This window comes from Anoplophora glabripennis, unplaced genomic scaffold (genome assembly GCF_000390285.2).
Source record: "Anoplophora glabripennis isolate ALB-LARVAE unplaced genomic scaffold, Agla_2.0 scaffold36, whole genome shotgun sequence".
Classification (NCBI taxonomy): Eukaryota; Metazoa; Arthropoda; class Insecta; order Coleoptera; family Cerambycidae; genus Anoplophora; species Anoplophora glabripennis.
Window position 1 is genome coordinate 813,238 of NW_019416310.1, and position 17,317 is coordinate 830,554.

The following is a 17,317-nucleotide window of genomic DNA, read 5'->3' on the forward strand; positions in this document are numbered from 1 at the left end:
GTCGTCAAATACTTTTAAAATTTAATTTCTGTGCCTTTCATTCCTTTGTCGTGATTTTCCAAATATTGTTTTAATCCAAAAAGATGAAAGCGATGAGTGTAAAGAATTTTGTTGATGTGCTTACAAATTGCACTTACTTTTAAGCATAAACATAAATATTCTTGTAATATTATGGTTAGAAGTGTCTGCCACAAGGGGATTGTATTTGTATGAATAACTTGAAAATGGTGAACCTTAGGGAAAAAATTCAGGTCACATTTTTTACTTATGTAGTGCATTAGAATATAAATCCGTTACAATAACTTGTAAAAAATACAGTGGCGTAGGTTTTTTTATAAAAAGGGGGTGACCCCTGTCCAGTTGTACACCACTGGTTAAACCTTTAGAGCTCATATTTTAGGGAATGCAAGGCCTACTATCGTACATTATTTGTACCAAATTTTATTGAGATCGGTTAATACATTCCTGAGATATAAACAAAAAATATATTCTTTTTAACAACTTCAACACCCTGTATCTCTAAAACGAGGCCGTTCCAGACTTATGTTTATAAGGCAAACTCCTATTATTTTAAAGAGATCTATCTGTCCTCGAAGTTTTCTGCATAAAATTCGGACCACCCTGTATAAGAATTCTATACGAGGTCTGTTCAGAAAATAACCGACCTTTTTGAATTACACGCTAATGGAGATATTTAGTGATGTGCGGTTGGCAGCATTACGTTGCGCATAACCACATGTTGGAATATTGATATCTCATTTAGTTTTCGCGATATTGTTATTTGAGTGCAGCGTATTTAAGTATTAGGGACAATTTTTGAAATGGAACAACGATGCAACGTAAAATTTTGGGTGAAGCTGAGGAAAACTTGACGGAACCGTTTCAGCTTTTGAAATAATAATAATAACAGACCTCGTATTTGTCAGCAGTTTTTTGTTCAATAAAATAGATCACTCTGTACATATTTACAGGGATGGTGACCTAATAAAAAAAGGTCGACACAGTTCTTTTCAAACGTGATTTTTCCAACTAACCTCCAACTCAACTATTTATATTTCCATTCATTAAAAAATAACTTCCGGGTAATCACAAAATTTCAAGAGTCACATTCAATACGCAATATCCACTCATTCAAACGAACGAGCAATCCATGAAATGCAAACGAGTGGGTTTCCATCTGCCATTTGGAAGGATCATGGAATTGTGGGGCAGAGCGTTATAGGACTCGAAATAAAAAGTAGTCAGTTGGCTTCCATGAAATAATAAATTCTTTAAATATGTAAAATGCGGCAGAGAGAATAAAAATGCCGTTATGGTGCAACCAGCGCATCCGAAACCCAAGCCTCCTGCGTTTGAAATATGCAGTAGCACATCAAGGTTGACCTGATAAAAAAAAATTGAACGTCGACTTTGCGTCGCGAAGCAAAACGGTTTCTATATAAATGCTTATTCGATGGCGACTGCAGTTTGCTAATGCAATAATAATTTCAGTTTTTATTTCGTTTCTGTTCAATTAAGTGAGGTTTTAGAGAACGAACGCGAAATGTACTTCGCCTAGCTCGTTAGAATAAATTTTCAATTAGTAGAAAATAATTGCAAGAATTGCGACATATATGTCGTTATAAATGTTATACAGGAAGTTTACTTTGACCTTATTTTTTTAATTTTAAGTTACCCGAGATGCTCAATGGGATTTCTCAATTTTTTGGTACACCCTGTATATCAGACTTTAAGAAAACATGACTAACTTTTCTTCTTGCAGTGTTGTATAAGATGATCGATATGTCTTGGGAAATATTTTTTTCTTGAAAACGACTGAAGATAATTAAATTCTGACGCTGTTATATTTTCAATAGTTGTCATTCAAATGTACGATACAAAGCCTTAATTGCCTATATATTCACATTTACAAAACCAATATTATTATTATACAGGGTGTTCTCATTAAAATACCACGTCCCCACTGACTTGAAAAAATGATGTAAAAACAGAAGTCAGAAAATAAGATTTATTATCATTAATATTTTAAATAATATTTTAACCAGCACAGCTTTATGAAAAGGTCTCAAAATAATCCAAAATTTTTTACATACAAATATAGGTAATATTACCAATCTTGTTAATATTATTGATAGCAAAAGCCTTTGACAGGTTGAATCACCGGATTCTTCGTTATCAAAATTTGGTATGTTAATAAACTTTTTAAAATTAACTTTCTAACAGACTGAATGTTCAGCAACGTAGTTTTACATTAATTGAAATTATTGCTACTTTGGGAATACCTAAGGGGTCAGTTCTTGGCCTGCTATTAATCAATACGTTCAATAATATTTGTGATAAAATTTTATCTAATAATCCCTTATGTGCAAATGACTTCAAATTGGTTACCTCAGTTACACCTGTTACACCTGTGATCATATTATTATTGAAAAAGACCTGTCAAGAGCAAATGAGTGCCGTCAAAGAAAAAAAATGCTACTGAATATATAAAATGTTTGTATTATGACATACATGAGAAAAATTAATCTTATTATTTACGGGTAAGTATAATATAAGTACAAAAATTTTCTGTTATAAAAAATGCTAAGCATTTTAAAGAGGTTTCCATAGCTTCTTTACTGTATAATGCCTTTGTCAGGTCAAAGCTTGAGTATGCATTTGGAACAAGTTCAGATGAAATTTCTTAAATACCTCTCCTTTAGACTTGACAATATAAGTATTGTTAGCTTTTTCACCTCATACCTCTCTCAAAGGAAATTGACAGTGGAGTATCATGGTTTTCGATCAATAGAAATAAATGCCAGGTCTGGGGTCCCTCAAGGATCGGTCCTCGGTCCGCTATTATTTCTAGTTTTTATCAATGATATTGTCCGGAACCTGAATTGTGAGGCCCTTCTTTATGCAGATAATCTCAAGTTGTATCTGTCTATCAGATATTAATGATTGTGTCAAGCTTCAATCTAACCTGGATAAAATTTCTGATTGCTCTGAAAATATTACCTCTGAACATCTCACAGTGCAATTTTATGTGTTTCACGAGGAAAGCAAATCCTATTACTTTTAATTACGACATTGACAGTAAGCCCATTAGGAACTGCAGAAGTTTTAAAGATCTTGGGATAACCTTTGAGGGTAAGCCTAGTTTTGTTGAACACTACCACGTGAGGCACATAAAAATCTCGGCTTTGCTCTAAGAAACTCCATATTGTATAAAGTATGTATATAAGTATATATAATATATAGTATATATAATAAAGTATATATAAGTATAAGTAAAGTATATATAGTATATATAATAAATTCTCAAGAATTTGTAAAGTAAAATCTATTTCCCTCAATCTTGTTATTATAATCTAAATCAGGGTTTCCCAAACTTTTTGAGTGACGGAACACCTTAGATTTTTAAAAATTTCACGTATCACCACATTCATTTTCTAGTTCAAGTATTCTGGCAATAGGGTAAAGTTGCAAGTTTAAGTTTTAGGTAGTAAAAACAATTTTTTTATAGGTTTTATTAATGACAATTATTTATTTATTCATTTGATAAGAACGACAATTCAGAAACAAAGAACACAAAAAATTAATATAGACTTAGAAAAAAATGAATATAATCTCAAAAACAAAAAAACGAAAATGATTGTGATGTGTGAAAAAGGAAATAAAACAAGAACAGCTCTTTCGATAAGTTGGGATATTCTTACTTACAGTGTACGATAATTCAATAAACAAAGAAATCTAAAAAAAAATTTAGATAAATTTGGAACGAATGCACTGAAGATGAATTTTTCGAGATAAAACGTCTGAATCTGGTTCGGACTGAGGCAGTACAGTATTAGGGATCATGAAGGCTTGCAAAAAATATAATAAAATTTCCAGGGTCGTATTTAAAAAAAATTAAGTTGATGATTCGATAGAGGGCAAAAAGTGGCCATGAGAAAGTGTTTTTATTTTTTCAATATCACCTCAAACATGGTTGAAATAAAACAAAAACGGATTTCCAAAATTTCGTTTTTTTCAAATATTTCGAAAACTAATCATGATAGTCTTGATTTTTTAGAGGCATAATGTTGGTCCCCTGATTACGCAACTTTGCCCCCATTTAAGCTACTTCGTACCTCTTACCGTTTCCGAGATCCCTGGGGCTTGATTTTTGAAAACAGGAGAACTGATTCTCCAGAGAAAAAATTCACCTGACAAATTTCTCTTAAAAACTTAAACACTTATTTTTTAACGTTGAAGGAATCCAATTCTCTAAAGAATTTAATTTATGCCGTATGTCGAGGATATATTTGCAACTGACCAATCAGCGGGCAGAGTTTTCTTCAATATTTGCCATTATTGGCGACCCTGATGTTTAGTCACTTGATTTGATTTTGAAGTTTGTTTTGTAAATGTCATTATATTCGTCAGGGAGACTAGACATCTCCATGATATTTGTAGTAATTTAATATAACTTCAATTTGAATAGAAGTATATTTGAAAACACAAAAAATTTAATATTATTATAATTATGATGAAGCGTTCGTTCACGTCGAAAGCTCAAAAAAGAAATTAATATGCTTAGAAACAACGAAGAACTTTTTAAAATGAAAGTTTTCTTCTACTTTTACTCACAAAAAGGCCCAAGAACAGTGGTCAGATATTGCTGAAACTTTAAATGGTTTAATTAATGTTGTCGCGGATGGTTTACAATTTCTGCAGCTTGCAAATTATTCATTATATTTAGAATTAATAATAAATTATTTGGATCCATTACAAATTTCAAATTTCAAATGATTACGCACCTTCGAACAGCGAATGAATGAAGTGACTTTTCGCGCATGAGCATGAGATGACATTTGGATTCAAACTATTCGGAGAAAACGCCAATTCCCCCGACAAAACCCTGTGGAATTATTTCTCTTGATATCTAGAGAAAATATTCCACAAGAAAATTTCAAAAATCACATTATCTGTGTGTCAAGAGAAAATGACGTAATTTTCTCTAATGAACTAATTCTCCTGTTTTTAAAAATCAAGCCCCTGTAGTGAGAAGTGATTTTGTAACAGTCTGTATTATTAAATTTAAAATTTTAGATAATTCAAGCAACCTTAGTGCAAAGAACGAAAATAAACTTGTCGCTATGATATGTGGAAGCAAGAGAATACGCCTTTACAATGAAAACAACCCGTATCGCAATCAGATAAATCAAGTTATGGGACTCACTCACCCCTGAGAAAGTCGAGGTGGGTGTCTATCACGGCCTCCTGGTCGGTAGCCAAAAACCTGGCGCTCCACAGGACGTCGCCATCGATTGGCTGCTGGACATGGCAACTTAATTGTGTCGCAAAGCCCCCGTCCAGGACCACGATGTTTCTCTGGCTAGTGTCGGAGGTCGTGTCGCCGTCTCCCAGGCGGCTCTCCATCGAACTTGTGATGCCTGGGGGTGCCATGTCTGTTCAATGCAGTCTGAAACAAAAAAATCTGTAATTAATTGTAGGTACAATAAATTCGTAGATTACATACGTCAAAGGCAAAGACAACGTTAACTATCATTCGTCTAGAAGATCTAGAACACGACATTACGCGTATTGTACTGAGTATACATACGATTGCAGCTCCGGCTATTTTGATCGATTATTGTAGTTAAAAGTGTAAGTTTTGTCTTGAAAATTGTTCAAAACATTCACAAGGTATATTATTATCATTATATCAACTAAACAATTAGTGAATAGTGTTTACATAGGGATTATTAACAATATTAATAGCGATTGTGATTTGGCTCGGATATTCTTTGTTGATAGTTTTTATTGGTTTTTTGTTCCTGCTGTTTATCACGCTCAGAATAAGAATGCCACAGCCGTGCCCGAATTGTAAATTGATAATCAAACAGGGGCAACAAGCAATTCCATGTGATGGCTGTCGTACGGAGGTTCATGTAACTTGTGTTGGTCTTTCCACAGACGATATAAGAGTGACTCGTAATAAATCTAAGAGCATTAAAATAATATGTAATTCGTGTAACTCGTTTATGGGCGAATTAGGTGATATAAAGGCATTAATGAGCAGTATGCAGAATGAATTTAAAACAAGATTTGATAAGTTGGAGACCAGTATTTCAAAAAATTACACCGACGGTATAAGTGCTTTACAGGTTTCAATAAATCAGTTACAGACAGATTTTGGTGAATTTAAAAAATCCGATTTGACAAACTTTAATGAAGAAATGATTTTGGATACAGTTTTTCAAGAATTTGAGGAACGCCAAAAACGTAAATCCAATTTAATGATTTTTGGTGTTGCTGAAAATAATGAGTTGTCCAAAGAAGAAAGGATTAACAAAGAGGGAATGGTTATATCTGAAATTATTCAGTTTTGCAATGTTCGACTTAATTATCCTGATGGTATAAAACCATTTCGCTTGGGTAGATATATGCCGAATAAAACTGGACCTATAAAGGTAATATTAGAAAGTGAAAAGCAGGCTCGATAAATTATAAGTAACGCAAAAAATTTAAGGTCTCACGTACAACTAAATGGCATATTTGTATCGTACGATAAAACACCCAAACAAATGGAACAATACCGGCGGCTCAAAAAAGAACTTGAGGAGCGAAAACAAAGAGGAGAAAATAACATCAAAATAATGTACGTTAGTGGCATCCCAACTATCAAGACTTTAAACTGAGTGTACCCAATTACAATTCTTATGTTACCTTCCACTGTTACTATCAGAACGTAAATGGGCTTAGAACAAAAACGCAAAAATTTTTCAATGCGGTTTCAATATTTGAATATGATTGGGTGTTTATAACAGAAACTGGTCTGTCTGAAGATATAAGTAGTCAAGAAATTTGTCCACCTTCATATTTAGTATTTAGATCTGATCGCAATCTCCAAATTACTGGTCATCACAGGGGAGGTGGAGTGTTAATTGCTGTGAAAAATTTCTTTAATGTTATTAAACTTAATTTAAGTAGTATTGTTAATGCAGTCCCTAGCATAGATATTATTGGATGTAAGGTTACTCTTGGTAAAATTATTATATTTCTTTTTGCTATTTATATCCCACCTCCAACTACAGTAGCAGAATATGAATTGTTTTTTGATGCATTTGAGAATTTGTCATTGTTTGAAGGAGATTGTAGGATATTAATTTGCGGAGATTTTAATGTAAGTAAGTTTAGGTTAGATGTAGATGATAGTAAGGTTAGGCAAATTCAGAACTTCATGGCATTTCTCGATTTGACTCAGTATAATACGGTGTTGAATGCAAATGGTAGAATGTTGGACCTGATTCTTGGAAATTTTAAGTGTAGTGTCAGTAGGGACCAGGTTCCGTTTGTTACAGATGATATTCATCACCCTTCATTAGTTAACAACTTTGAGCTGAATACAGGTAGTACACAAAAATTTTCTTTTAATAGTGATATTAGAGCCTATAATTTTAGGAATGCCAATTTTCCTCTACTATATGATCGAATATATCATACTGATTGGTCACATTTAAAAGATAGTGTTGATGTTGAAGAGGCATGTACTGCATTTTATGCAATAATATATAATATTTTTGATGAATTTGTGCCAAAGTTTAGAAAAACAAATCGTTCTTCTCCGCCCTGGTTTAACACTGAAATTAAAAATAATATACGATGTAAAGAAGTAGCTCATAAGAATTATAAAAAATATAAAACTGATTATTACTTGAATCAGTTTAAGACATTGAGAACAGTAATTAAAAGGCAAATCGACGCTGCGTATAAAAATTATGTCTATCAACCAGCAAACTATTGACTCACCACAGGCCATAGTGGATGGTTTTGCTCATTATTTTTCCAGTGTTTATATAAATTCTAATCCAGAACACGCAAATAATGTCTTCTCGTTTTCACCTAATGTAGTAAATATAGCGCATGTCACAGAGAATGACATTCTCCTAGCAATAAAAAAATTAAAAGATAAAATGACTGCCGGTGTGGATGGTATTCCTAGCTTCGTAATTAAAGATTGTGCGAATGTGCTTGCAACTCCACTATGTATATTATATAATATGATTATTAAATCAACAAAGTTTCCAGATACATGGAAAATTACTAGAATATGCCCAATTTTAAAATCTGGAGATGCATCACTGATTCAAAACTATAGAGCTGTGGCTATTTTGAGTAATTTGGCTAAGGTATTAGAAATAATTTTATATAACAATATTTACACCTCTGTTAATATAGTATTGTCGCCAAATCAACATGGGTTTATGTTAAAAAGGTCAACAGTTACAAATTTAGCATGTGTTAGTCAATTTATGTGTGAGAATTTAGATATAGTAGGTCAAGTAGACATAGTTTACACCGACATACAAAAGGCATTTGATCAAATTGATCATTATTTACTGTTATCAACGCTAAGGGGTTTTGGCTTGTCCCAAAATTTGATATTGCTATTTACATCTTACTTGTCATCAAGGAAGCAATTTCTTGAATATGGAGGTTACAAATCACAAAGTTATATAACAACATCCGGTGTCCCACAGGGATCCAATTTAGGCCCGTTACTGTTTTTAATGTTTATAAACGATATCACGTCCGTAATTAAGTGTCGTCATCTTTTATTTGCAGATGATTTAAAAATTTATAATAGCGTGGACAGCATCAACGACTGCGTTTTCTTACAAGATCAAATCAAGAGAGTCCAAGGGTGATGCGTGGATAACTTTCTAAAGTAAAATATGTCCAAATGTAAGACTGTAACTTTTACTCGGAAACAGAATTATATTCAATATGATTATAATATTGACGGTTATATTCTCGAGCGATGTTCTGAATTTAAGGACCTTGGTGTCTTATTTGATTCTGGACTTAGTTTTTCTGGACATATTGGACAAATCACAAAAACAGCTTACAAGCTACTCGTTTTTTTTATGAGAAACTGGAATAACTTTTCAAATATTAAAAGTTTAAAAGTTTTTGTTTTTTAAATCACAAGGAACCTATCCTGAAAGAGGTATAGATCATAAGGTTTTGTTGAATATGTTCAATGTAATTTCCTTAGGGGAAAGGAGAAATTGTAGTGCCATAACGTTTTTATATAATTTAGTACATAATAATGTTGAGTGTATGTTTCTCGTTAGTAAGCTCTGTTTTTTGGTTCTTCGTCAAAATTCTCGTGGAAATTATTGTTTTTATTCTCCCATTTGTCGCACAAACATTATGCGTAAATCACCAATATTCAATATTTGTAATGTATTCAATATTGTTTCAAATAGCTGTGATATTAACTATGACACGTTGAAAAATATAATTGGTTTATATATTGAAAGATTGCAAACTAATGCATGAACCTATTCATGATTTATGCCAGGTTCACCGTTTTTTTTTCTTTCTTTTTTATTTTCGTTAGTTTTTAGTGTTTAGTTGAAAGTATATTCTTTCTGTATGTTTCCTGTAATTGGGTATTTTATTACCTGTTGGAAATAAAGGTATTATTATTATTAGTAGTAAATCTAAAAATGTCATTCATTTTTCACGAAAACTCCTAAGTTGTAACTTTTGCTACTACATTACCTTAAAAAAATTAAAATGGGTATGTAAATATTTTCAAATGTACTAGAAATTATCTTGGGTGCACTGACAATAATATATACCACAAATTATTATACAAATAATATTTATTTAAAGGGTCATTACATTAATTAAACCCGCAAAAACAGCACACAAGTATACGAAGAAAACAGTACAATCTTGAAATAAAACACAAACAGTAGTCCAGTAAACAAAACAAAGTGTCAATCACTAAAAAGTTTTCACAAGGTATTGATAGCTTCTAGATCCAAATCCATTTTTTGTTATTTCTCTTGTATAATTATTTAGAACTACTCTTGACACGTCTGTATACACAGGGTGTTTCAGAGATTCCAAATATTTTTATGAAATTTGGTATTCCGGGGTTTTTAAAGATGCCAAATACGCTGGTCTAATTATTTTTTGAATATTTCATAGAGGGTACAAGTTATGCTACATTTTAAGTTGCAATTTTAAATTATAATTAACTTTATATCAAAATTTTAGTGACTAGTAATTACTAACTACATTCACTAACAATCACTAAAATTTTGATATAGGGTTAATTAGAGTTTAAAATATTACTAAGAATGTATGCGTTGTTTATGAGACATACATCAATAAGTTTTAACACAAGCCTACTTTAAGAAAAGTCACTTATTTTATACACCATAATATTGTAGTCTTTTTTCTCGAAAACAGTCCACATTAGGAAGTTCTAACAAGAGTACATTATATTTAGAAAATAAAATTGTACATTAGAAATTGGAGCCCGAATGGTAAAAAACCTAACCTTAAAAAAATTAGAATTTAAAATGTAATAGGAATGTATAACTAGCGCCCTCTATGAAATATCCAAAAAATAATTAGACTAGCGTATTTAGCATTCTTAAAAACCCCGGAATATCAAATTTCATAAAAATATTTCGCACCGTTTCGAAATTTTCGTAAAAATTCTATTTACAAATTTTTATTTTGTGGCTCGGTATCTCGAAAACAAGAGGAGATAGAAATATAGTTCATAAGAGAAAAAATTCTTATTTTTTGTCTTACTATCACCCTCTGTATTTACGGGGGTCTTTCTGAAACACCCTGTATAACAAAACTAGAGCTGATATAATAAATCGTTAAAGACCACAAAGAGTTCTTACTGTCCATGTCAATGTCAAATCAATCAATACTGTTTGAAAAATTCCTGTAAAGAATTTTAAATATAAATAATGTTGTTTTAAGTAGTACATATGTTCGTAATATATACTTCTTTTTACTACAAACATAGAGGTAAATGTAAATTGTAGAATTCAATATGACAATAAATTTTACGGCAATGAAAGTAATATTTATTTTTGTGGAATTGTACAAAAATTCCATTTATACGTGGATACGATTGTGACCTAGTTTTGCACCAAATGGAATACCAAATAACACAGTCATTTTTTGCAAGGTATTTTTTTCGTGTAGGGTACCCGATTTTAATTTGGCACACAAAAAATCATGTTCATACATTTCATTCTCTGCGTCTCTGTTGATTTTATATCATAAAAACTGACTCTTGTCTATTTCTCTTAACGTTTTAAGTGATTTTGCACCACGTTATATTTTCTTGAAATTTTAATTTAAATATCACTATCATGTTGGTTTCAACACAGATTTGTTTCAGAGACAATAATTTAGGTCTCGATTGGTTCACTGCTCGGATAAATAATTTGCCATAACCAATATTGTATTTTACAAATACATAATTATAGATAACAATTTAACTATCCTTTTATTTAAAACAAATTAATCGAGACTTAATATATTGTATATTGCCTTTAATAATTTTAATTAAATTACTTCATTTAAATAGGTACAATTTTCACTAGAATAACCAGATAAACCGATACTTGTCCAACTCCAAAGCACACCATATGCCATTCTTCCATCCACCACGCCACAGTCACGAAATAATCTAATGGGACGATGGAAACAGACAAAGACAATACATCTGGATATGAAAAAAAGTGGGATCACTCAATAATGAGGACATTTAATCTGATGAGTAAATTGATCAAAATGACCAATATACTCAATAATTTCACTCAATGCTTTCACTCACACCGATTTTTTTACGGTATATGAAGTTTGAAAAATAGAATGTTAGTATTAAATTAAAATTTAAACAAGTATAACTATAAAGAAAATTTAATTTTGTGAAAAATGAAAAGTTTGTTTGCACTTATAAATTGATTATAAAAAATAATTATTTCCACTAATATGTGCAACCTTTTCCGAAATCGCAGGATCGGCAAATTTCGCAAAGTGCGAAATTTTTTCGTCATGAATGTTCTTTATGAAAGAATAGAATATATGCCCAAAAAATGGTGTGTCCCAGACTTCATTATCCAAATGTGAAAATCTTAATTTTAACCAGCTACTGGTAAATGCATCTATTGAAAAGATACAAGATTACTCGTATTTTTTTATTGATTGCCCAGATTAAACCTCGCAATCTCGACGTTTCTTTCAGCTTGGGTCTCTATGGTCTATGCAATAAGACAGTTTTAATTACGTCTATTCGCTTAATTTTATCTCAGAGTATTTAACTAAGGCCCTCGCACCGTCATACGCGATATTAATGCATCTCATAAAACCTATTAATGTGCAATATCAAGTTCTTTATGCCACCGTTAAAAAGCGCCTCATTAGTTGCCCCTACGGCGGAGCAACTTTAGTTTATAATCTCTCCATTATAAAGTTTTCCCAGGATTTTGTCACCTTTGAGGAATTAAGCGGAAAAGTTGTGTTTGGCTTTATTATGAGAATACTAATTTATAACGCGTTAAATTGCTGTAGTAGACGGAAGCTTAATGAAATGCATTTCAGGGTATTCTCTGAGTTCTCAATCTTAATTTACTTTTTTATCAGGGCGTTCTAATACAACATTTTGTTACTACACAAAATTATATTACTGAAATACAGGCCAAAAAAAATATAAGTGACTTTTTTAAATGACGGAAATAATGCTTTGCTGAATTGTTTAATTGTAAAATATTTTTTGATATATTAGTTTTATATTTATATTTTAAAGTAAAAATTTAACACAGTAACACTTTTCTAGGTGGTGGCTATGTCGTCACCAGTGGAATTATCCATAGAATTAGCGCAGCGGCTCCAAAAATATTTCTTCCTATTATTGTGGTACGTAAATATGTATTGAAAAATATATTCCATTTGCAATAAATATTTTGCGCATCTCGAACTCTTCAGATACTGAAATTTGGAACAAAATTGAGATTTCAACTGAGGTGACAGTTTAAAACTATTCAGGAAGTGGAAACGACTAAAATGAAAGTGTTAGGGACTGGAATATCCTGGTACAAAAAACGATTAAATGATCAAGGTTTTAGGTACTGCAATTTACGAAAATACCAACTTTTTTATATATATCTCCACATGTAAATATTCTTATAACATATAAAATTCTTTACATTTATTTATAAGTACGTGAAAATAATTCTTAAAATGTGGGGTATGATAACAGGAAACGCATGTTTTACAAACGCTTTTTTTTTAGTTATTCTTTTATTTGAGTAAATTTAAATATGTAACAATGAATAAACAGAACATCAAGGATTTTATTTTGTGTTTAGGTGCTTTTGTTCTACACGTTTTACTTTTCAAGATTTCAGTACCTAAAAACACCAGAAATTTGACTATTTCTCGGTCAGGGATATGGCCACCTTAAAGGAAAAACGTTTCAATTCATAAATTAAAAATTTAGATATTGTATAAAATTTGTGACAGTTACACTGTATTGTATACAGGGTGTTTCTAAAATAGGGTTCCAAACTTCTGCTGCGTTTATAACTCATTAAAATAAGCCAAAAAGTTCCTATTAACATGTGCTCTAAAACGCACCCTTAGGAATTTATATGCCCTTAAAAGGGCTCAAACAAAACTTAAATTTTCCACTCACCACTTTTACTAATTAAACACTGCAAAGCTCAATTGACAGTTTATCAATAACTTAAATTGTTAAGCGTTGTGGCAACGTCAGTCTTTTATTTGCCATGGTAAACAGATTTTTGTAATTTTTGGCCTAATAACTTAAAGGTAATAACTTAAAGAGCAGAGTAATTTTCAAACACAATTTACTCGAAAACCATTGGAAATATCGATTTGGACAAAGATAATATTTTTTACGTAAAATTGTTAAGATTTTATAAATCTGTAGAGAAAATTGTAAAAAAATTGAAATAAAGAAAATTACGGGCCGAAAACCCCCTTCACCAAGCTAAATGGGACGCATATGATTTGCATGTCGAAAAACGGAGTAGCCCATGTTATTTAACGTAAAACGTTATGTAAGACCCATCAATTTTTTTCTATTTATTTGCGACCGTTTTGTCAATAACAAAAAAAAACAGTTTTGTTTGAGCCCTTTTAAGAGCATATAACTTTCTAAGGGTGCGTTTTAGGGCACATGTTAATAGGAACTTTTTGGCTTATTTTGATGGGTTATAAACGCAGCAGAAGTTTGGAACCCTATTTCAGAAACACCCTGTATACTACATTTTGTTGTAACATTAAATTATGATTTAACTATAATCTGTTTGCTTTTTACCATAAAATGTATCCCTAAAAATATAAAGTATATAAAGTTAATTTGAAAACAACAACAAAAAAAATGAAAAATTATATATCGAAATTGTTAAATTATAAAATAATTAAAAAAATATATATCCTTTATATATTATCTCTGTCCTATTATCACAATTGACAAAGACTAATTACGTAAAAGACAGCTACCACAAAGAGATTATACAGGTTCGGAAAGTCCCCATAGTACATCGGCCATTACGTGAGAGCGATAAAGTAAGTCATAGAAATCCGTGCGAAAGACAAGGATGGTTACATTGAAGACGTTTCATAATCTGATTAGTCGTCCCACTTCTAACCCGAAACGGACGGTGACTATTCAGATTATGAAACGTCTTCACTATAGCCATCCTTGTCTATCGCACGGATTTCTTTATTTTACTTTGTCGCTCTCACGTAAAGGCAGATGGAGCATGTGGATTTTCCAGCCCTTGGTGTGACAAAGTAAAATAACTCTCTTGTTATTCATAACACACAAAAAAAGTTTATATAAAAGTTGTACAGAATCAAAAAATCTAAACGATAAAATTAATATACACACAGGGCTATGAGTAAAAACGGGACACGCCAAATATAACATTTTTTAAATGGAACACCCTGTATATTTAAACATATGGATTTCTAAGAAAATTTTATATATGGCAATATAAACAGTTTAATATTTTAGTGCGGGGTTGCCAAGTTATGCAGAAAATTCTTCGAATTTGGGGAAAAACATGACCTCGAAGAAGTAGTATTAACTTTCAACTACTAAATTCTCCCTCAACTTCAAGCATGGCAACTGTCCAGAACCTTTCTTACCGTGAAAGATGAAAGTGTTAGTAATCAATAGTGCTGTATAAAATTATAGTGTCGGATTTTCAAATGTGATTAAAAAAAGATCATGCTAATGTGAAGACTCGTTAATGTTGAGAGTCTTTTGGTCCATTATAGATGAGCTGGGCAAAAACTGCTTTGTAAGACAAGCCAACTAATAGGTATTAGAATTAAGTAGCTTTCAAATAACATTGACCCTGATGCAACAAGATCAAATGGAGTCCTAATAAAGGGTCCAAGAAAACCTGGAGCATTTCTACTAAACCCTATTTAGAAGTTACTCAGTTTAACCTCAAAATAACATTGATCTTGACCCGGTAGTGACTAAAGGAACCCCAATTTGGTTCAGCGATCCGAAAAAACATTTAATTACTTTGGTTGCCCCCGCTATAAAGAATTTTTCTCAGTTTGACGGTGGAATCACCTTATAATGACTTTGAACCTAACACGGACTCAGTGACCCCAAAAACATACAATAATCATGGTTGCCTCCACCGTAGGGGATTTTTCTCGGTTTGACCTTGAAATAACCTTTAACATGACCTGACAAAGTCAAGCGGACATCGGATTCGGACTAAGCGACCTCGAAAACATAAAGGATATACTTAGTGGTCTAGTCCGATGCACAGAAATTTTTTGTGGGGCTGTGTAAATTAAGTAAAATTGATATAATAGTCTTTAAAGTGGTACACACTGTATTTTATCTAAATGTTTCTTTCCCGCAAGGTCAACTTATTTTTAATTTATCATTTTTTAAATTAATTAATTAACTGCACAAATCGCTGCCTGATGGCTATCTATCGATTTTTATAAAAACAATGACTCGACATAAAATTAAAGACATGAACTTAAAACTGACAGGAAAATTATTTACAATGCGATAAATACTTGCAATTTTTAAAATTGTGGTTTCAAAATGATAACAAATTATTTGTTATACATGTTTTGTCTTCAAATAACATTAGAGGGTGTTTATATTAATTACTTTTCCGTTATATAAATACAGGGTGTTTTCACTTTAAATATAGAAATAGATTAACCGCGAAAAAATAAGTAGCGTTTGCTCTATAAACTTTTTCCTGGGGACGTGGTATTCGAGATACAGGATGTTAAAGTTTACAAATTACAAAATTATATTTTCTGTCATATCTTCATAATGCGCTTATGTAATTGAATGAAATTTACTACGGCGTATTCACTTAATTAGACCAAGCAAAAAAATACATCACTGTTTTTTGTAGAAATAAATGAATGAAAAATGTTTCTTGGTGTTTCTTAATAGACCTATTAGTAGTATTAGTAGTTTAGGAGGTAATTTATTTGCCGACCATAATGCACAAAGGTCCCCGCAATAATCTTATGGAAATTGGGTTTCTGTCAAATTGTCTGAATTTTTGATATGTTGCAGATTTTGTCATCCTGAACAAAAGTCTCCATGGGCACAAAGTGCCAAAATGAACATTTTGGCAGCTACGGAGCTGCCAAAGCTCCCCTGACCCGTTGCAAAACTATTCATTTTCAATACTATTTACAGATGTCAAAAGCATATTTTAATTATTCTAATATATAGGGTAATGTTTTTGAGGTCACTGGATTCAACCCTCATGTCAGATTGGACAAATTGACCGTTGACAGCTGTCAATACACTGTCAACGAAGAATAGAAAAGTAAATATTCTCTTTTCACATTGAGAGTTTGGGCTTTTGAGGGAGCTGAATTCAATTCTCATGCCAGATTGGCAAAATTGACAGTTGACAGCTGTCAATTGACTGTCAACGAGGAATATAAAAGTAAATATCCTCTTTTTACATTGAGAGTTTATGTTGGCCAACTCGCTAAATTCAATTCTTTTTAGAATTGGAGAAAATGGTAGTTGACAAACTCCCAATAACAAAAGATAATATTTTCTTCTTTATTCTACTTTGACAGTGAATTGACAGCTGTCAACTGTCAATTTTTCCAATCTGGCATGAGAATTGAATTCAGCGACCTCAAGAACCCAAACTCTCAATGTCAACAGAGAATATTTACTTCTCTATTCTTCGTTGACAGTGAATTGACAGCTGTCAACTGTCAATTTTTCCAATCTGAGATTAGAATTGAATTCAGCTCCCTCAAAAGCCCAAACTCTCAATTTGAAAAGAGGATATTTACTTTTATATTCCTCGTTGACAGTCAATTGACAGCTGTCAACTGTCAATTTTGCCAATCTGGCATGAGAATTGAATTCAGCTCCCTCAAAAGCCCAAACTCTCAATGTGAAAAGAGAATATTTACTTTTCTATTCTTCGTTGACAGTGTATTGACAGCTGTCAACGGTCAA

The 17,317-nt window shown here is 31.8% G+C and overlaps 1 protein-coding gene across 2 annotated transcripts in view; it reads right to left on the minus strand.

Moving 5' to 3' along the window:
- Positions 1-17,317, minus strand: part of LOC108916014 (homocysteine S-methyltransferase 1-like) — a 66,699-nt gene that overhangs the window by 10,254 nt on the left and 39,128 nt on the right. The window contains exon 2 of one of the 2 annotated variants that reach the window (XM_018722206.1): positions 5,211-5,464. In XM_018722206.1, coding sequence (XP_018577722.1) covers positions 5,211-5,433 — 223 coding nt within the window. In that variant the 5' untranslated portion in view covers positions 5,434-5,464. The remainder of the gene's footprint in view (positions 1-5,210; positions 5,465-17,317) is intronic. The other variant, XM_018722198.2, reaches the window with a different exon arrangement.